General features: G+C 40.2%; 1 protein-coding gene across 2 annotated transcripts in view; it reads right to left on the reverse strand.

Annotated features, from left to right (window-relative positions):
• Window positions 1-21,434, reverse strand: part of LOC127577040 (hyaluronan-binding protein 2-like) — a 42,989-nt gene extending 21,555 nt beyond the window's left edge. Inside the window, exons 1-4 of one of the 2 annotated variants that reach the window (XM_052027923.1) lie at window positions 21,234-21,434; window positions 20,917-20,941; window positions 11,238-11,333; window positions 9,138-9,245 (exon numbers count right to left, since the gene is read on the reverse strand). In XM_052027923.1, coding sequence (XP_051883883.1) covers window positions 9,138-9,245; window positions 11,238-11,333; window positions 20,917-20,941; window positions 21,234-21,296 — 292 coding nt within the window. In that variant the 5' untranslated portion in view covers window positions 21,297-21,434. Of the gene's footprint in view, window positions 1-9,137; window positions 9,246-11,237; window positions 11,340-20,916; window positions 20,942-21,233 lie in introns of both variants that reach the window. The other variant, XM_052027921.1, reaches the window with a different exon arrangement.
• Window positions 21,435-22,884: the final 1,450 nt, after the last annotated feature.

Here is a 22,884-nt window from a genome sequence, read left to right on the forward strand (position 1 = left end):
AGTGAGGTGGAATGACTTGCTTGGATAAAACTCAGCAACACTGAAGAAGTTTGACTTTATTCAGGACAAAATAGCACATTTGATTAGCACTCTGTCCTGACGATTCACTCCCTCTATTTCTGATGCATTATGACCACAGCATGTACCATCTACAAAATGCACTGCTGCAACATATCAAGTCTAATTCAACAAGACTCCCAAATCTATGACTTCTGTCTTATATAGCAAAGTCAGCAGGCACAGGGGAATATCATCATCTGCAAATTCCCAACCAAGTCACTCACCATCCTGTCTAGAAATATATAAATTTTCCTTCATTGTTACCGGTCAAAATCCCTGAGAACCCTACCCAGCAGCAGTAGTGCAAGAAGGTGGCTCACCATGTCCTTCTTAAGGACAGATTGGAATGGGCAATAAGTGCTGATCTTGACAACAATGCCCACATCCCAGGAGGGAATGAACACAATCATTAAAGATAGATTTTTCACATAGTTGCATTGCTATTGCTATTTACGAACAAATTTTAAGGTGTACATCAAATAAGAAAGCATTTCTACAAAATTATATCACAACTTCAAGGGTAATGTTATAACCTACTGAATTTATGTAAGTGTTACAACAAAGACCAGCCATGATAGATTCCAAATATGTCAGACTGAAGAAATGTTCAGAAGGTTATAGGTAAATGATGTCACCACAAGTTGAACTTCAAAAACTGAATGCATCTGCTATGTTGACTCCAAACATAGAATGGGTGTCAGCAGTAATGAAGTAGCAAAGGCCATCAAAACTGTATTAACCACTTTACCAGGGCCTGTTTCCATGCTGTATTACTCGATGACTCTATATGTAATATTGGTAATATTGGCCGTTAGTAATGTTGCTTTAAGGATGTCATCCCTTTAAGGATTGTGCCATGAGACTGTTTACTGGGCTGCAACAACGTTTATGAAATATTTCAGGTGTATTCCTTGAATAAATTGTACAACCTTATTTGAGCTCATTGTATCTCAAGGGTACAAGTCTGTACACTCTCCATTGAACTTCATTAGAGGTTAAGAACAAACTAAGCAGACATACTTTATACTACTGGAGGATGATTAATTGATGCTCATATGTTTAATGCCATGATTTGATATACAATTATCTTTCGAAATATTGTTGATTTGGTGTTGGCTTTCATTCAGCCTACCATTGTGAAATTCGAGCCCTGCTAAGGCTGCACTGCAAGACTCCTCCAGAGCAATACAAATAGTGAAAGCATTGCTTTAAAACGTTATTGTCTGCCTTCATGAGCTTACAAGTGGCAGCTTGGTTCTTCTTATACATACATTGTACTCTTGTGCGTGGTGTATGCATTGGTGTCATGAGCCAAATGATCAGAGGATAATCCCTGTCTCCCACTAGTTCTCTATGGTTTGGTGTGGTGACTCAAAGCTGGAGGGCACTGCAGATTGGTGACTCATAAAGGCACCGCAATTGGCTACTGGGTAGTGACCAACATGATGCACCAGCTGTGGTCACACACCAGTTGTACATTCAGACCACTGGAAGTCCATGTGGTTGTGGTACATCTCTAACATCAATGCCCTCAATGTGACATGAGTGTAAGTAGTGGCAGCTACACTATTGGGAAGCTTTCTGTCCTGGAATATGCATGTGTGCAGTTTCTGTTCTCTGCCAAAGGAGAACGAGTTGAGTAGAAACAATCAAAGAACTCCCTAATGCTGCAAACTGCAAAATGTTACTGATGTCCCATGTTCCATCATAGGAAGATTCAGAACCTTAACAATCAATGGTTATCAAAACATTAACAACAATTTTCAAAGCACTAAATCACCTCAGCAATGTGGTTGCAGCACATGATATATATTGTATCAGGCCTCATGTTCAAAGAGAACAGTAGCTAATTATGCAGAGGCCCGGATTACCCAATCAGAATCGTCCATGGACAACTGGGGACTTTAAAATTCAGTTAAATAAATAAATCTGGAATTAAAAGCAAGCTTCAGCAGTGACTGCCATAAAACTATTGTTTGTCATGAAAATCCACCTTTTGCACACATGTCCTTCAGGGAAGGTAATCTGCCATTCTTACCCAGCCTGCGGAAAAACAGCAGTATGGATGAAATGGATAAGCAAACCATCCTGTTCAAGGTGCAATTAGAATTGGGCATTAAATTCAAGCCTTGCCAGTGAGAACTTCTCTTTGAACACTTTTTACATACAGTTGTCAATATATGCCTGAACTTCAATGACCAAACCCTTGCTCCAAATCCCTCAGATACGTCAGTGAACAGATTTGAATATTCTAATTGAAACAGCACTGTACTCATTGGAGGGGTCCAGATGTCTATTGTCCTTTGCATCCTGAATTTGCTCCTGAATTATTTAACTTCATTGTTTTTACATTTTAGATTTTTAAAGTTATTTACTTCAATTTGAATAGGTTTTAAATATCAGCGAATGCCTTTGACAGAAGGCAAAGCTCTGGCCTCAGCTTTATCAGCATGAGAATTCCACACCTCATTACCTGAGATCCTTTCACTATCTGGACCTTACTGCTGGACTTCAGTGTTCAGAGATCCAGCAAGATGGGTTCTCCACACCTGAGCCAGGTGAGAGCAGACAGCCTGGAAGCAATTAAAGGAGAGAAAGTCTGATTAATCTAGCATGGTCTGGACTAAATGGAGCCAAGGTCGGCCCTGTTAATGCATTGTTTCTCTCTGTGTATCAAGAATTGTTCATGGAACTCTCTTGAAGAGACGTCTTGACCCCTCCCCCTCCTCTTCCTCCTTTGTCTGATGGATGACCAGTTCTGAAAGCCCTTCCCTTATGATTCCCAACATGCTACACATAATAACAAAAGCAAGAATATCCAGGAGTAACAGGGTTCTGTTGAAGTCTTGATGTGAAGACACAAAATCCTTCCTTCTGTATCATCACTCCCTGTCGACCTCACTCAGCCACAATGTTTGGAAGCACACTGGACAGCACCTCACAACAGACAGCAACCCGCAAATCAATTAGCAACTGAATCACAAGCAACTGAAGATTCTATTAAATGAGTTGAAGAGGGAGGGGAAATCCTTGATGACGCAAACAGTGGGCGCTCTTTGCCTTTTGAAGAGACGGGATAAGCTATAAGGCAGAGATTCAACTTGGCAGCACTTGGTTTGTCAATACTGTACTCTGTCCTCAAGATCTTCCTCCTCTGCATTCTTCTGATGTGGAAAAACATCACATGTGCTTGCATCTTGCGCATTATCCTGACTGGTGCACACACATGTCCATTGGATACCATTATAAAAGTAAGCTGACAACTTTAGGGCCCTAACAACAAGTATCATTGAGCTGAAATTTGCAACTATGATGCATTGCATTCGTTTTTAAATCAAGAAGCAAAAGCAATACAGTTTGGCCCTGGGTAATGAACAGATTCTGTATTTACAGATATCCATAACTTGATTTTGTCTGTAAGTTGGAAAATACACAAAAAAAGTCACTCGATATGGTAACCACATCTCTATAGCATTTTAATGAACAGCATCAAAAGTACATTAAGACTGATAAGAAAGAACAATTACTAAAAGTGGAGAGAGAGAGAGAGAGGAAACTAGTTCTATCGTTCATAGGAATGAATGTATGCATGTATGTCAGACTTTTGAATTTCATAATATTATAGGAGGTCGCTCATATGTAGGGGTGTCCATAAGTCAGGCGTTCATAACCCAGGGACGGCCTAGAAGCCAGTTTGCTCTCAAGTCTACCTTAAGCCTCATCTTGTTGCACTTATGGTATAACACAAAAGGAAGAGGCTGATGCTATAATTCAAGGATATTCCATTTTAAAAATTAAATTATTTTCTACTTTGGTTTTGAACTTTACTCTTTGTTTTCTTACATATTCTTAAACAGAAATCATTGACTTTCTACTCTTGTATTTTTCTTCCTAACTAGATTATTGAATTTAGTGGGGCAGAAGAAAAATCATCTTTGATCGCCATTGACTTTGAAGTTAATGTAATGTGCAGGGTGACTACAACCAGAGGACAATATCCCGATATGTATTTGACACTGGCAAGCAAGGATAAATTTCTCCCTAGCATATTTTAACTTCAAACTATCCATGTATGCTATTCTTTATTTCAGTGTCATTTGATGCAAAACTAACACCTCTTTCTAGCAAGGTAATATAAAAAATGTAAACTCTTTAATTATCCATCAACAGTGAAATCACTCTACTTACTACTATTTTACATTCTTTTTCAGAATGACCAGAGTAGAAAACAAAGATAGTGCACTTGTACTGATTATGAAATCATTTTAAAATGTCAGCTGCTTGCCAATGTCCTTCAGAGAAGATGATCAATCTCCCCTAACTTCTCTGGTCTGCGTTTGACTCCAGTTCCACACTATTATCTGAGTCTTACTGCCCTCAGGACAAGTAACGATGGGAATTATATAGTGCCTTTCCAAACTTCATCCACATGCCGAAGGTAAAAAAAGGTAATAACTATTTATTCTTAATTTTGCTGTGTTATCCTTGATGTCCCGATTATGATTCATCCCTCATTCAATATTACTAAAATACATTATCAGATTATTATCTTTGCTATATTTGAAAGCTTGCTGTCCACAGTATGGCAATTGATTTCTTACATTACAATAGTGACTACACTTTGTTTTGGGTATGAAGTAATGTAGGTTGTACTGACAAAGACTTGAAAAGCTCTATATAAATGCAAGTTTATTTATCTGTTTTGCAGCATGCTGCATTGGTGCTTCCTTATGATGAGCTTTTTCATGGATATAAATTAAACGAAAAAGGTTCTATCTGTCATTCCTTCAAGGTCCAACTGCCCTGCTCTAGGTTAAAGGTGCATTCCATTGCATTAGGTTCAATCAGCACCTGTCAAACTTGAAGGTTTGAGTTACCTCTGTTATTTTATGATTAAGTAAGTATTTTCAGGTTATTTCTTAATATTTCTAATTATTTTCAAACTACAGAAACATTTCCTAAAATATAATTCAGGCAAGCATGTTATTTTCCTTCAAACAGAATTTTCAGTTATACAGATCATGCTATCTACAAAGAGAATCAAAAATGTGGAGTACATAACCTATTGTCATCTTAAGAACATTCTGCCATTGATCTACTGTGTAATGCTGTAGTGATTGACAGGTTGAAATATGAAAAGGATCAGGATAAACAATGTTAAATCAAATTTAGTAGATCACAAATTTAAGTGTCTTAGTGGGTAGAATGGACACTTTGCCCTTTTGCCAATTAGGTTAGAATAAAATCCATGCTGAAAATAATCTCTTTCTTTCTAGACTGTTAGAACTCCGTGCGGAATGAATTGAGAAGGTGTTGAGCAGTTGTATTTAAGAATATGAAACATAAAAACAGATCACTATTCATCATCTCATGTAAACTGTCTGCAAAGATAGCCAGGGCAGAAAATGGACAAGCATTTACTGGTGTTGTGAGGGATGATTTTCTGCGGTAGGGCCTCAAGTATTTTTGGGATAATGGGGTGAGGAGAAAGGAGGTGGGTGGAGGTGATCATTGGCGTTGAACCACAGATACTGCTGACACCAGCTGAAAAAAAATGATTGCACCTCTTGTCAGATCCATCTTCTATCTTTTGATGTGTACATATATACTCAAATCAAGTATATACTCAGATCAAATGAACTGATTGAAACATTATGTGTGCTGGGAAGGATGAGTGGTGCCGACAAAACTGCATCTAATACCCATTCTAAAATTTCACAGTGGTATTTATACAAGGCAAAAGGGAGAAATGAGTTTGGATAAGTAGAGGAGGACGAACTTGACTGCCTGCAGCACCTACTCTGCACCAGCTGGGAATGAGTTACTGGAGGCCAGCGGTAGAAAACTAAATAAATACAATAACCTTGAACCTTGTTTCACAAATTTGTTTTGAATGTCACATGGGGCAGAGTTTGAAGTACTGCAGACCATGTCCTTATTTCAAACTGCGAGGGAAGAGTCAAGAAACGCTGTCACATTCACTGATGTCATGTAACAAAGAAATCAATATGATTTGTTCAAATTTTGTTCAGGTGCAAGAGGAGCCATATTATTCTTTGAGTTGAAAAGTAGGGGAACTGCTTGCTAAAATTCACAATCTACCATCAGAATCGAGGGCCCTAGTAACTTCCAAGTAGTTTATTTTTGAAAATGAGATTTACTTAAAGGCATTAAGGCCAATCATACATCACTTTACATTGGTTACTGTGCTGTTTGTTGTACTGATAAGTTCCTGTTGTCCAAAAGACAAAATATCTGAACACCATAGCTTCTTCTGGAAACCTAGAAAGTCCTTGTATGTAAGAGTTAAGGAGGATGGTGATATTCAATGCTGAAGTTGACTGTCCCCAGTGACTTTTGTTCTTAGAGCAGAAAAGGTTAACAGCAGACTTAGTAGAGGTGTTTAAAATCAGGACAGATTTAGATAGAGTAAACAAATGTAAACTGCAAGAGCACGCAGATCAATAACCAAAGGGGGCAGATTTAATGTGACATGTGTTCAGTTTTAGCATTCAAAGAGGAACCAGGTAAATGATTAAAGAAAGAACATGTAAGCGTGTAGGGAATGAGCAGAGTGTGCGACTAATTGGATTGCTATTCACAAGAACCAGTATCAGACTTGATGAACTTAAGCGTTATTTTCTGTGCTTTACCAGTCTATGAGTCTATGATTGTACTTTGCAAAACCAGTTTTAACAAAATTTAGCACAAATAGAGAATCAGGTGGGATACTTCAATCACAAAGACTGACAGATTTTTAAGCCAAATTGTGGATTGCTCCTCAAATGTGCCAACCTGTTGACTTCCGGCAATAGATTCACTGCCAGGAGTGCCATTTGCTCAGGCCAAGTGCCTACTGTGACTTCTGCACATGTAGGATGTACATGTAGCTGCTCCACTGTGTGAGTCTCCCATTAACCTCTCTTTTAAGAGGATCAGCCTCAGTTTCTCCAGTCTATCTAATTAACTAATTACCTAGATAACTATGTCAGGTTAGCATGGTGTTGCAGCTTTTAGGGCTTGATCCTGACCTTGGGTGCTGTCTGCATGGAGTTTGCATCTTTTTTCCTGAATGTATAAGTTTCCCCAGGATGCTCCAGTTTCCTTACACATCCCAAAGACATGCTGGTAGGTTAGAGACACAAGAGACTGCAGATGTTGGCATCTGGATCAAAAAATAAACTGTTGGAAGAACTCAGTGGGTCAAGCAGCATCTGTGGAGGAAAAGGGACATTTCAGATCGAGCCCCTGCATCAGTGTAGAGGGAAGATAGCCAGTACACAGAAGTAAGAGAAAGAGGTGGGACAGAGGTTGGTAGGTGATTGGTTGACCCAGATGAAAGGAACATGATGGGCAGATGGAGCCAGGTGAGGGATGGGCTGGGACGTGTGTTGAGGCAGAGGCTGGTAGTTGACAGGTAGAACCACATAGGGGATAGATGATGGGCAGAAGGATCCAGACGGGGGAGGGGAAGGGAATGGTGAACCAAGGGTAGAGAAACCCAGGTAGATAGATATGAGGATGATGTGGGCATTTCAACTCCCTTTCCCATCCCCATGTCAACCTATCTGTCCTTGGCCTTCTCCACTGCCACAGTGAAGCCATACACAAACTAGAGGAACAGCACCTCATATTCTGCTTGGGTAGCCCACAGCCCAATGGCATGGACATTGAATTTTCCAATTTCAGGTAACCCTCGCCTCCCCTCCCCGTTACTCAGACTCATCACCCTCTCCCACCTCGTTCCATCCACCCATCACCCACATACCTATCCCTGTTTTTCCTTTCTCGTGGTTCACCTTTCCTATCCCATTCCCCATCCGATTCCACCTGCCCATCATCCATCCCTTATCTGGTCCCACCTATCAACTACAAGCCTCTGCCCCAACTATTCCTTCCTCCTCTCTGCACCTGGCTCTATCTACTGATGCTGGTAGGTTAATTGGCTACTGTAAATGACAAAAAGAAGAATGAAAGGGGCATTGATGGGTATGTATGATAGTTAAAGAGTTGCAGTGTTATAGGCAAATAAGGATGGGGAATAGGATTCATGGGATTGTTCCCCTGGGAATCAACATGGACCCAGTAGGCTAAATGACTTTTTTATCATTATGAGCACAAGACAATCCCACTACAGACTGCCCTTCATGTCACTTTTTTCTACTCTCTCCTAAGCCTTCATGCCCTACTTAAATCAAGATGCCAGGAAATGGACGAGATAATCAAGTGGGGCCTTTACGTGTTTTATATTGTTTACCATAAATGACCACATTTTGCAGGCTGTGCCACTACTTCTGAAACTCAGATGCCATATGTTTTATTAACCTGCCTGCCTCTTCCAAGGATTTGTTAACAGACACTGCCCAGCCACCCTATCACTACCTTTACATCTTCTTTTAAAATTTTACCATATAGCTTAAACTGTTTCTCTATAAGTTTTGTAATTATAATAATGTGGGAGGAACAAAGAGCATAGAAAATAGAACAGTACAGCACAGGAACAGGCCCTTCAGCCCACAATGTCTGCGCCAAACACAATGCTGAATTAAACTAAATCTCTTCTGATTGTATATGATCCATATCCCTCAGTTTCCTGCATATTCATATGTCTATCTAGCAGTCTCTTAAAAACCCCTTCATTCTCAGAATTCATTTTAATTTTCTTTGAGATATATGCATTGTACACATTGCATGCAAAACGTGTGACATATATTAACTATCACGTAAATTCACCATTCATTCTGTAGAAGCTACTCAACTACTTTGTACTCCAGGAAAACAGAAGCAAAGAAAAGTTCACCAAGGGGACCCAATGGGACATGAGGTGTAAGCTAGAAAGAAGCAGAATGAAATGATGCACGAGCTATAGGATATAGTAAAATGTAGAGGAGGTGCAAGAGTCTGATCTGGAAGATGACTAATTCCTTACTTTAATGATTACTTCATTGTTTTTGAATAACTTGTTTCAAATGTAGTGGCTGTGATCATTAACGTGCTTTATTTTAAAAGTATTACAAGTTAAATTTACCAAATGGGAAAAAATGACCAACAAAACAAATGTTTAGGAAAACCATTACCGATGTGACATGTCTTTCCTGTATAAAGGGGATGACAGTAACACTTGAAGTTTGAGCCATTTGTTTCACAGGTGCCCTCATTTTCACAAGGATTGACTGAACAAGGATCTAGAAAACATGTAAATAACAACATTACTTTACTATTTTCATCCACTCTAATTGGTACAACCTAAACTAATGACCAGCATATGAAGATTAGTGTATTATAACATAGTGTTTGAATTATTGGATTAGTAGCCAGCAATTTGTACAAGAGTTTTATTCTCACCATGGCAGATGGGGAAGTTATGTTCAAGTGATGAAATCAAAAATATAGAATAATCTTAAAAATAAAGATTTCTATCAGTATTGGTAGTTCTGAAACTTTTCAATTGTTGTCAAAACCTTTCTGGTTCACTAATATCCTAGAAGGAAGAAAATCTACCCATCCAGGAAAAGCAAAAAAATTGCAGATGCTTGAAATCGGAAATAAAAACTGAACATGCTGGAAGCACTTAGTAGCAGCAACTGTGGAAATACAAACAGAGTTAACGTTTCAGACTCTGCTTCTTTTTCCACAGACGTTGCCTCACCTGGTCTCGTGTCTTTGTGAGTCCAACCCACCAATGTGATTATCTCTTAACTGCCTCAGTTCAAGGTGAATCAGTGGTGGACAATAAATGCTGGCATACTGACCACAATGTACAGATGAATAACAATGTAAGTCCAAGGACAACAGATACATAATGCTTTGAAATACTAAGCAAAGACTTAAACTGCAATGAACACACACGCTGAGGTACTATTATAATCATCTTGGTGGAAAAGAGAACACTGAAATATCTTTTATCTCACTTATAGTCCGATAAAGTGCTTATAAACTTGTAACTCTCAGTTGGATAGCTGAAGGCAGGAATTGGCTATACTATGTTTTACTGCAAGCAATGTTTTGCTATTAATTGATTATGTGGGTGCAGTTTGTCAGTCTTCTTTAGCAGAGCTGAAATGCCCTGAGAGTACTAACAATACCCCATTAGTTAGCACTACGTGAAGTTATGACTGGTCTTGGGAGTCTGATTGAGTCACTGAGTATTTTCTAAACCCTACCCAATATTGCACTGGAGTTAAACTCCATGTGAAAGAAGTCCAAGGGGTGTACTGTCTTCTCCCTGTGAGGAATCTGGAGCCAGTGTGCTCTGGAGATAGATTCCAAATGTTATTGGAAAGAATGATGCCTTGGAGCGAAATTTGTTTGGGCTGGAATTTAGAACTGAAGTAATTGATGGAGTGGCAGAACCTACCAGAAAAGCTGGGCCTTGGGTCTAAGGACATTTTGCTGGGTTCCTTTGGACCATTTTGGACTGGCTGTTGTTCTGGTAACTTCTCTGGCATAGCTCTGAGGAGGCATAGGGCTAAATGACATGGATGAAAGTGGGCGAGGTGGGGCAGCACCTCACCATTGGACTGTGTGCCAGGTGCAGCTTTCGTGCTCCTTTCAGATTCACATTATAATAAGTTTACAAGGAAACACATTTATGTTGCTGGTCTCCAGTGTCCCCATTAAAGAGCTTTTGTATTAGCCTCTAAAGAAACCAGAGACCTTTTCCATCCATATAACAGACATTAGGCCTGTTGTTAGCATTTATAAGTCACCACACACTTGCTTAAGATGCCTGGGAAGGATGCTCGATAGCTCCCAACCAATGGGATCCAGTGGGATCCACTTAGGATCCAGGAACCAAAACTGGACCTTCTTGGCTCAGTGTTGTGCTGAAGAAGCACTCGGATAATGCCGCAGAACTCCTACCATTTGTTTTCCCTGAGTCATTTTACATAACTTAGATCATTATATCCTTGTAGTTGCTCTTGTACCACCACAAATATGGGAGGGACCTAGTTTATGCTCTAATCAAAAGTTCTATAGACCTTTGAAAATGAAGTAACAATCTCAATGGTGTAGCTGCTATTCTGTGAGATCTTTTAACTTTATAAATTATGTCAGGACTGATGTCATCAAATAAATTAACATTTGGACATTGCAAAGTTAACAACAGTCAAACCAACAGATTATAATTGGATGCTACATTCTATGATCATAACAAAAAAAAGAACTGCAACAACCTTCTTCTTCAGAATCTTCAAATATCCAGTCTGCATTCAGATCTAGTGCTTCCTGTTCATCCACAATATTTGGATCACTGGGGTCTTCATAATCATCTGTTTCTTGAGTAAAAATTAGCCATCATTGTTAATTGACATGCATACAGTTGGATACCACATTCATTTAACCTATGGAAGATATGCAGGGAGATGATGCAAACTCCACACAGACTGCACCAGAGGTCAGGATTAAACCTGGAACTGTGATATGATGGTACATTGTCTCTCTTCTCCTGTGTCAGATTGAACCCAGGACAGGACACTTGACATTAATGAATTCAATGGAGCTTTTAGGCCTTTTTTCCAAATTACATCAGTTTAGTTTAAAATTTTAATGATGTATATTTTTAATGTTTTTAAAAAATAGTTTGTTCTCATTTTTAATTTCATTATTTTTAATGCTGTTTCATTATTTAGTTTTAATATTTTGCAAGTATTTCTGATTGTTAGAGAGACAAAAGACCCTCATATCTTTGACAGCAGGCAAAGCTGGGGGCAGAGTTTTGCCAGCTGTCAGGGCTTTGAGGGGTACCTTGGGGGCAGGGAGCCACTTGGGCCTTCAGTCAAGTTCGGCCACACATTTGGAGTCTGGGATACAGCAAAGCTTGAGGTTAGCAAAATAGGCTGTCCACATCTGGAGCAGGTAAGAGCAGGTGTGATGGGACTGCAAGCAGTTATTACGGGCAGAGGGCCTGAGGTCTGTAGAATTCGGCCCAATATGCCATAGAGCCAGTGGAAGGAGTAGATAAAAGGAGCCACATCCTGCATCAGGTATGAGGTAATTGTAACAGTTGAAGTCAATGCCATGAGTACTGCTCATCAAAAAATGGATGCAGGGCAGGACATTTAATCATCTCACAAAATTGGTCAAGTTCAGTGAGTTTGTCTTTATCCTGATGCAGATGTTAAGAAACAATCACCAGCATAAATGCCGGTGTATCTCAGGAAGATGGAAATCCTTGTTCTGAATGTATCGTAAGCTAAAGACTTCTACGTTTGACAAACATACCCGTCTTTAGGTAGCATCTCCTCCCACCTGCAACAACAGACTCAATTCATTTTACATCCATCACTTACTTCCCAACATTCTCTGTTGATCATGGCCCTACCCTTCCATCTGGCAACCTTTCCACCCATAATGGATAACTTACACAGAGCAGCAGCTGGTCAACAAAAATATACATCACTCAGGTATATTGCATTACAGAATTGCAGTACTGAAGTAGTTCCTTTATCTCCTGCAGGTGAAAGTGGTGCTTAGAAGCAGGGAACAGCAATAAAATGGAAGAAGCAAGCATGCCAGCACATCCCTTCCTGATGAGCTTAACGCATTCTATGCATGTTTTGAACAGAAAGGGGATTGGTTTGTCACTACCCACCCTGACAACCTCCGATGCAACTAAACCTACGGTCACCATCGAGGATGTAAGATCAGTCTTCTGGAGGGTGAACCCAAGGAAAGCATCTGGCCTGGATGGCGTCCCTGACGAGTGCTCAGATATTATGCTGATCAGCTGGTGGGGGTATTTGCAGACATATTTAACCTCTCCCTGCTTCCATCTGAGGTTCCCACCTGCTTTAAGAAGACCACTATTATCCCCGTACCTAAGAAAAACAAGGTAACGTGCCTTAATGACTGCTAACCAGTGGCTCTGACATCCACCATCATGACGTGCATTGAGAGGCTGGTCATGGCATGCATTAACTCCAGCCTCCCGGAAAATCTCGGTCCACAGCAATTCACCTACCGCCGAAACAGATCTATAGTGGATGCCATCTCCCTGGCCCTACACTCATCTCTGGAGCATCTGGACAGTAAAGACACCTACGTTAGACTATTGTTTATTGACTACAGCTCTGCCTTCAGTACTATAATCACAAGCAAACTCATCACCAAACTCTGAGACCTGGGACTCAACACCTCCCTCTGCCACTGAACCCTTGACTTTCTGACCAACAGACTGCAATCAGTGAGGATAGGCAGCAATACCTCCAACACGATTATTCTCAACACTGGTGCCCCACAAGGCTGCGTCCTCAGCCCTCTACTCTACTCCCAATATATTCATGACTGCGTGGCCAGATTCTGCTCTAACTCCATCTACAAGTTTGCAGATGATACCACCGTCGTGGGCTGTATCTCAAATAACGATGAGTCAGAGTACAGGAAGGAGATAGGGAGCTTAGTGACATGGTGTCATGGCAACAACCTTTCCCTCAATGTCTGCAAAACAAAAGAGATGGTCATTGACTTCAGGAAAGGGGACGGTGTACCTGCACCTGTCTACATCAATGGTGCTGAGGTTGAGAGGTTTGAGAGCTTCAGGTTCTTGGGAGTGAACATCACCAATAGCCTGTCCTGGTCCAACCATGTGGACGCCATGGCCAAGAAAGCTCACCAGTGCCTCTACTTCCTCAGGAGGCTAAAGAAATTTGGCATGTCCCCTTTGACATTTTATTGATGCATCATAGAAAGCATCCTATCTGGATGCATCACAGCTTGGTATGGCAACTGCTCTGCTTGGGACCGCAAGAAACTGCAGAGAGTTGTGGACACAGCCCAGCACATCACGGAAACCAGCCTCCCCTCCATGGATTCTGTCTATACCTCTTGCTGCCTTGGTGAAGCAGCCAACATAATCAAAGATCCCACGCCCCCTGGGTCATTCTCCCTTCTCCCCTCTCCCATCAGGCAGAAGTTATAGGAGCCTGAGGGCATATGCCACCAGGCTCAAGGACAGCTTCTATCCCACTGTGATAAGACTATTGTACAGTTCCCTTAACGATGAGACGGACTCTTGACCTCACAATCTACCTTGTTGCGACCTTGCACCTTATTGACTACTTGTACTGCACTTCCTCTGTAGCTGTGACACTTTACTCTGTATTCCGTTATTGTTTTTACCCTGTACTACCTCAATGAACTGTGTAATGAATTGATCTGTAAGAACGGTATACAAGAAAAGTTTTTCACTGTACCTCGGTACAATTGATAATAGTAAACCAATACCAATACTAATTCCTACAAAGTGAAGCCCCAACTGAGGAGATAGCAATGGTAATTGGAGGAAAGGACATCATTTTAGGCCAGTTTAATTTTGTTTACCTTGCATACCTGGTTCCTTCCTGGATAAGAGCATTTATTAGCTATATTGGGATATCCTTGATTTCAGAGGGATAGAACAGGTAGGAGAGGAGATAGAGGGTAATATTGCCAAAATAGGCAATGAATGTTGTGGAGAATGGTTAATGTTGACATGCAAGTGGTACACTTCAAGAAGTACACACTTCTTGTCTTCCCCTCTCTCCTCGCCATGACCTGACCCTTTCACCTTTCTCATTTAGACACCCAAGAATAGGAAGTTGCCCAGCCAAGACAGAAAGTGGAACAAGCTGGAGAAGGTGAAGAGACACTATGGCTTGATCACACAATTGCACTCACCAGCGCAGACACTGGCACTGAATGTCTTTTCCAGAACATGATGTGTGTTCACCTGGTGAGGCACTGGGTGTGTGCACAGGAGCAAAGAATAGAGCAAGTCCCAACTACCAGAGAGTGAGATGACATCCTAGTTGTATTATAGATAATTCATATGTAGCTATGTACCCCCATTAGCCTTCTTCTGTAGACTGGTCTTCCAATGGCTTTATAGACATGTTCCATGCCAGGGAGCATGAAAGAGCCAGTTCTAATGGCACAAGGTTTTGTACAGAACTGGAAGCCTATTCCTTCCAGCATGGGATGGAAGCTCACCACCATCAGCACACCACTCAGCACAAGGGAAATACTCCCAGTGCTGAATGAAAGCCCAAACTGTTGAATGCAAGCTTAGATTGCTGCTCTGAAGCCAATGATGTCAGGCTTCCAGGTTATCACAACAGTTCATCAAGCTGTTCTTTAACAGAATTGCGGAGTCCACAATTGATCCATGGGACATGAACCTGCTGTCTTCTCTCTGGATGGCAATATTTGTCTTTCTACACTGGCTGCTCTGCCTGTGTCTCTGATGTTTTATGTTAGGCACCTAATACGTGCTGGGATGCCTCTGACACCAGGATTTGCAGCTCAGAACCACTTGGATCCTCTCTAAGGATCTCTCCAGCTTCTTCAGTTTAATGCTGGCATTCATCTCCAACAATGCTAGTGTCACTAGGGGTAGAGCATGCAGGAACAGCACAGCAAGATCCCACAGATGCTGGAAATCTGAAACAAAAATACTCAGCAGCTTAGGAAGCAACTGTGGAAAGAGAAGCTGAAGTAAAATTTCATCAGAACAATATAGGAAGTTTCAGGCAGGAAGACCAGCTCTTGGGGAGTAATTACATTATTTTAACTTGCAAAGTTTTGATTTATAAATGTGTGTTTTCTAGTGTCTTACAATGTAAAGGTCAGTAATACAGGAGAGATAAAGGGTGTAGGATGATTGGTGAACAGAAAGTTGTGATTGAGTTTCCTTGTGTTGTTCACAGATTCAACTGTCCTTCAGTAGTGAGCAGGAAAGGAACGTCCACATTATTTCTTCCTTTCCTCTTCCTCCACTTTGTCCTCCTCTTTCCCCTCTTCCTTACATTGCTAAACCTCAGCTCTTGACTGAGTGTTGGTGAAGCATTTCTCTGGTAGAGTCAAAGTTATGTAGCATGTAGCTACACGTACTTGAATAATTAACATCAATGAGAATTATAATTTAGTTATTGCTAGTCACCTTTTTAGTTGTTGTCTATTTCCTTCTAGGTAAATGGAGCTCTGTAAATCCAACCACACAAACTATTACATAAAAACCTTTTCTTAAAAGCAATTGTTCTCCATCCATGTTGATACTGTCTGTACCACTTCCATCTCTACATTAACTACTCTCCACAGCATTTATTGCTTATTTTGGCAATATTACACTCTATCTCCTCTCCTACCTGTTCCATCCTTTTGAAATCAAGTATATCCCATTACACTTGATAAAACACTCATATCCAGGATGCAGCCAGGTTTGTGTTAACACATTAAGATCTCAAACTTTCTGTAATACATTATTGCTTTCAGTTCCTTTAGCTGATTTCTCACAGTTCATATATTTTACAATTTTGTCGAGTTATTTAAAACCACCTTTCTTCATTGTTTTTTTTAGTATTAAGGTAATGGCAGGCTCTTGGAAAGAAGACCAAATTTTAGGACGGGTCATCTCTAACAGTTCTGTGTTTCATGTATACCTTATTGGAAGTTCCATTCTGTGTGGAAGAGACCCATTCCTTCCTCTGTTCATTTGCTAAGGTCCAAATGCTACTGAGCTGGACAGCATAGGGAAATCCCATCATCTTTGACTTATACAGATGCTATTTATGTCATTTATGAGCAGATTGAAAGAAAGCATAACATTTTCAAATGTCAGGGAGAAATTCCTTTATAGAGAGGGTTGTATATCTTTGGAATTCTCTCTCTCAGAGCACCATGGACATATTTATCATTGACATGGATAATTTTGTGGGCACTGGGGGAATCGGAAAATATGGTGATCACTCAGTAAAGCAGATGAGGCACTGGGTCATCCCTAATATTTTGAAACATTCATGTGACAGTATTACATACACACTTAAAGTTAGTTCGTAAAGGCCAGATGTTTTGCTGGGCAGTAATTATGGCTTACAGCTGTTAAAAAATTCAGGTGTTTAACAAACTCTAAGATGATCATTGTTCTGAACCATCAAAGTCAAACCATTCCAATGGAAGAATGGGCAGACCCACAGTAAGTCCTAGACTCATTGAGTGACAGATAGTGCAGCCTGTCAGAACACTTTGGGGTGGATCCTATACACTGTACCACCGAATGCCTTGTCACTGCTGGAACTACTGATCATGTGCAGGGCTACATGATTAATGATTTTCCATTGGACAAGTGCAAATAGTGTAGTTTATGGAGGTGAGCTGAATCACTGACAGAAATTACAAACATAAGGATCCTGAAATTGCTGTTAATGTAATGGAATAATGGAATTAATGGAATAGGGCAGGCACAGTAGTGTAGCGGTTAACGTAACGTTATTACAGCGCTAGCGACCCAAGTTCATTTCCACCGCTGTCTGTAAGGAGTTTGTATGTTCTCCCCGTGTCTGTGTGGGTTTCCTCTGGGTGCTCCGGTTTCCTCCCACATTCCAAAGATGTACGGGTTAGGAAGTTGTGGGCATGCTATGTTGGCGCTGGAAGCATGGTGACACTTGCGGGCTGCCCCCAGAACACTCTACGCAAAAGATGCATTTCACTGTGTGTTTCGATGTACATGTGACTAATAAAGATATCTCACCTTATCTTATAATGATAGCATACACCTAAGCTTCTAAATTTGGGCCCTTAAATTACTGATGTCTCTTAAATCTTGCAATTATGTGTCCTCTTACTACCAATCCACACCTGGTGTTTTGTTTTTGGGTCATAGGGGAATTATGAACCTACATGCAAACATACAAATTAGGAGCAGAAGTAGGCCACTCAGGCTGTTCGTCCTGCCCCACCACTCAAAGTATCGTGGCTGATCAAGCTCAGAAGTATTCAAAGATACAGCTTCTACTACCCTTTGAGGAAGAGAACTCCAAAGGCTCACTGTCCTCTGAAAGAAAATAAAAATCACCTCATCTCTACCTTATTGGTCAACCCTTAAGTTTTAAACAGTGATCTCTTGGTTCTTTTCATCACAAGATGAAACATCCTCTCCACGTCCACCTTGTCAAGGCCCTTCAGGATCTGATTCATTTTAATCAAGTCACATCTCATATAGGATAAGCCTTGCCTATTCAATCTTTTCCCATGAGATGACCCATTCATTCCAGTTAGGGTCTCAGCCCGAAATGTCGATTGTTTATTTCCCTTCATGGACGCTGCCTGACCGGCTGAGTTCCTCCGGCACTTTTTGTATGTTAGTCTCATGAACTTTCCCTGAAATGCATCCAATGCATATGTATCCGTACTAAAATAAAGATACCAAAACTTGACCTGATGTAATCTGACCAATGTCCCATATAACTAAAGCATACTATCCGTACTTTTGTATTAATTCACCAGCAATAAACATTAACTTTCTATTAATATTTCTAACTTTTTTTACATGCCTTTTACAAATCAGGTACAGGACACCCAGATCCTTCTGTATCTCAGCTCTTTGCAATCTCTCATATTTAGATAATATATTTCTTTTTATTTTTCCTTCCAAAGTAGCCAATTTCACATTTTCCCACATTATACTTCATTTGCCAGATCTCTGCCCATCTATCTACATCCCTCTATAGCCCCCTTATGTCCTTCACAGTTTACTTTCCAACATGTCACTACAAATCTGTGCTCCAGATCCGACATACAACATGTTGGTGAGTTGACCCTGTGAATTCCAATGAAGTCAGAGTGAGGGACCTGACCTGCTGGTGTTGTTCCAGCACAAGAAAATCAGCAAAATGGCAGACGCAGCAAATATGAAATAAAACAGAAAATAGTGCAAACACTCAGCAGGTCAGGTAGCATCTGTGGAGAGGGAAACTGAGCACAACAAGGATAGAGTTCCATTAATGCTCACCTTCTAGCCCATCAGCCACTGAACTCTCATTGATTATCCTTTGCAATTTCTTCCAGCAGATCCATCTTCCCCTCCTTTCCACTTTCAGCATCTTGAAGGGACTGTTCCCAGGCTTTCCCTTGCACCATGGAGTTCAAACTCCTGTGCTTTTGCCTCTTCCCTTCTCACCATCCAGGGACCCTAACAGTCCTTTCAGGTGAAGCAACAATTCACTTGCAAATATTTCAATCAATTGTACTGCATTCGGAGTTCGCAATATGATGAATTAAAGTGATTGGGTGATCACTTTGCAGAGTGTATGCATTCAGTCTGCGGAGTGAACCCGAGCTTCCAGTTACCTGCCACTTTAAAATTCTCCATCAAACTCCAAACCCTGATTTCTCTCTCTGTGACCTTCTGCATTTTTATATCAAAGCCCAATGCAAGGTTGATGAGCCCCACCTTTTCTATCTGGGCACATTGCAGCCTTCCAGACTCAATACTGAATTCTCCAACTTCAGCTAACTTGCTTTCTCAGTTTGTATCGGAGATGGCCATTTCCGCTGTAAGTCATCCATCTGGGGTATTGGCTGAGTTTTCCTAACTCCATTAGCACAGCCTGACCTGTTGAGTGTGTCCCATGGCCCAGCTTGTTACGTCACATTCTTTGTTTACATTATCACCCTTTAATTGTCCTCTTTAACCACTTAACCAGAGGACCTCTTCATCTTATCCCCATGACAACCATCATCTTATCCTATCACAGAGATTCCTTTGTCCTATCCATCAGGCCCCCAACCTACTCTATAAATTAAAACTGATTTGTTTCTTTCTCTTTCTCAGTTTGGATGAAGAGTCTTCAACTGACAGCATTAACTCCAGCATAAGAAGTTCTCTTTCCTTTTGTTTCTAATCAGTGTGGATTCTTGCTACACACATGTCAAAATCTCCATGTAAGTTCAACCAATGTGGACATCAGAAAATGTAGATTTGAAAATGAACTGTAGAAGAATACCAGCCAGCACTTTGGACTGAAATCCCTTTCCCTGTTATCTCAGTGGTTGCTCTTTAAAATAACAGAAGAGCGCAAGATTTCAGTCTATGTGAACTGGCAGGCCGAGCACTGCAGTTTGCACAGAAGTTTTTGAGGTGATGGATTTCCTTTGTGTGCTGGTGTAACTTATCATACAGTTCTTTGTGGTGCACTTACATTTTCACCACATCAGCTGCATAGAAGAAATTCTCACTCAAGATGTAACTAAATGCAGGGCATTAGATTTACAAATTTCTGTCGCTTGATTTTCAGTGTAGAATCTTCTGAGGTCGAACCAGCCAGGCACAGTTGCATTTCTATCTTTTATTCTTATTCTTACCACAGAAGAAGAATAACTTCCAAAATTATCCCTGCTGAGCTTTTGACTATGTGAGGTGTAAAACAGTTTTCAGTGCTTCCCATACACATACTGGTAGGTCAGCAGAGATCCTTGATACCATCACTCCATTAGTCTGTTATAAGGTTATCAAACTGAAAACGCCTTCAAAAAATAAGAAAGCACAGAGCAACAACCTGCCCAACAAAACTCGCTTATGAAACACAATGAACAAATTACTCCATGTTTTGTTCCCTTATAACTCTAATGTGAAGCCTTCAAAAAGTGTCCATTGCAGTTTCTTGGTCACTGTCGTCCACCCCTCACACTTTTTAAGATCTATCCTTCTCCTTAACTTGCCAAGTACATCTACTTTGCAGAAGAGGAAAAAAACTCGAAGGGCACTCTGCTAAAATAGAAGTAATTAAAATAACAAATCTGAATAAATAACTTCAGAACTGCATGCAGCATTAATGAATTCCTTTGACTAAGTGTAATCAATTGGACCTTATTATCTTTTTCATTATAATATGCAAATACCTTTACTTGAGCACTTCAGCTCTGGACCATTTTTCCAGCAATTTTAAATGTGCACTTGCTTAATTAGTGTATGGATCCTGCTGAACTATGATTAGTTCCCTGGCTCCCTGTGTAAATGTCATTCCCTCATTTATAACTTCCTTTAAAACAATTTTAATCCTTTCACAGGTATAAAAAAATTAACAATAAATTGCTACTCACCATCTTCATACCAATCTGTGGATTTCTACACAAAAGGAAATTGTATTAGATTTTTCCTCATTTAGAAAAATTTGCAGAAAACAATGACAGGATATAATTTATACAAAGCAAACAGTAAAACTTTAACAAACAAAAGATGGAATATCTATTCATCATAAAAAACCACATACTTTGGAGTTTACTACTATGAACATAAACTTATCATATAACTTTGATGTAAAATGCACAATATTCATGAAACAAACAATCACAAAATTGACTTTATGGTACTTTAATGGGAATAGATAATGAAAAATAGATTTATTTATGTTACTTACTGTCAATGGTACAACTGTATGCCAGATCACACAAATTAAAACCAAAGTTATACCCCTTGCCATACCGACATATATAACAGTTAGACCTGACCTGTTTGTTGTTTGCCAGTAGTGACAACCTTCACTTTATGCTAAAAAAATAAGTTTACTGGAAGTTGAATGGTCAGTGTATGGACATAGAGGAAACTGTCCACTGAGACACCAAATGCAAATTAATGTTTAATAGTCAGAGACCCTGCACGCTTGCTCCACACAGATCATTTTTGGTTGTTCTCCCTTTTCACAATCCAGTCAATATTCAGACATCAGTTTGTTCAACAAACTTCGTGTAGATAAGATAAGCAAAGTCCAGTTTAGTGCTGCTCCAGTTTTCTTTGAAAACTTGTTTTAGTTGCATGATAATCCACTTGGTTTTAAACATGTGTGCATCTCTGTTAAAGGATCAGGCAAAGGACCTTCAACGTCTATTTTTGAAAAACTTTATTTGCTTGTCATATTGTCAAAATGTAGACAATCTTCAGACAGAGAACTGAAATTTGCAATGTTAGTGGAACAGCAATAATGGAAGTTTGGAGAAACGCTGAACTTCCACAAAGTCAAAGATATTTCCTTTTCTGTTCATTCTCTTTGGTCCAGTTTCTATCGAGGCTGCTTTTATCCTTGTCCTTCATTGTCCCACTCTTCCAACCTCTGAAAGCTTCCTTGCTTCTCTGTGCTTCTCTCTGTTGCACCTATAGTTTCCCTGAAATCCTCCACCTAAACACTTCTCTGTGGTGTCTTCCAACCTTTCCCAAGATCTGCTACATTGACCATATCTTTTTTTGTCACTCTTGAGCTCATCCTTCAAGGCTATGTAGCTTCTGTAAAACAAGTGTGGAAATATTGTCAAAAAATATAATGAAAATGCAAGTAATTGTAGTAATTGCCAATGCAGGGGCTATATACAAACATGTGAAAAGATTGAAAGGAAAGATTGGTATACCACAGCCCTGGTATAAATGAAGATGCTGCAGTTATCTTATGATGCATGTATTTTCTGAACCTTTACCATGCATTCTTCCCTCATAGTCATACTATAATGTTTGGTGATAAGCTTTAAATTGACCTTACAGACTGTTCAGAAAAAATACATAAAAGCAGAATGTTTTGTTTTTCAAAAAGCTAGCTGTTGATGCTTTTCTCTCTGAGGCCAAACATTTCCCACCACAGTCAATCGGGCATGTTTCCTTTGAGTTCATTCTCAGAAACCATTGCCCTTCCCAGCATTAGCTCAGTCTGGGAATTTGTCAAGAACATGTCGATGAGCCCTTCTCCTGCAAGAGTAAGACTGTGGCAGGGAAGGTTTTTCAAAGAATCTTTTGAAGAATTATCCTGCTCGTTACAGATCCTTACAAAAGCTCTTTGAAGGGTTGATGCCTGTGAGAAACCTATGTCCACCAGTACTGTACACCAACGTAATACAGTGAGAGCTCTGTATCTATGAGTAATGTACCACCAGAGTTACATAGTGACAGACTTTTGTCTGCCAATACTCTACTCCAGTGTTACATATGGGCAGACCTGTGTCCAACAGAACAGTACTCTGTGCTTATACTTCTATCCATCAGTACTGTACTCTGGTGTTATGTAGTGGAAGATCTGTTCCCATCAG

Source organism: Pristis pectinata, chromosome 12 (genome assembly GCF_009764475.1).
Source record: "Pristis pectinata isolate sPriPec2 chromosome 12, sPriPec2.1.pri, whole genome shotgun sequence".
Classification (NCBI taxonomy): domain Eukaryota; kingdom Metazoa; phylum Chordata; class Chondrichthyes; order Rhinopristiformes; family Pristidae; genus Pristis; species Pristis pectinata.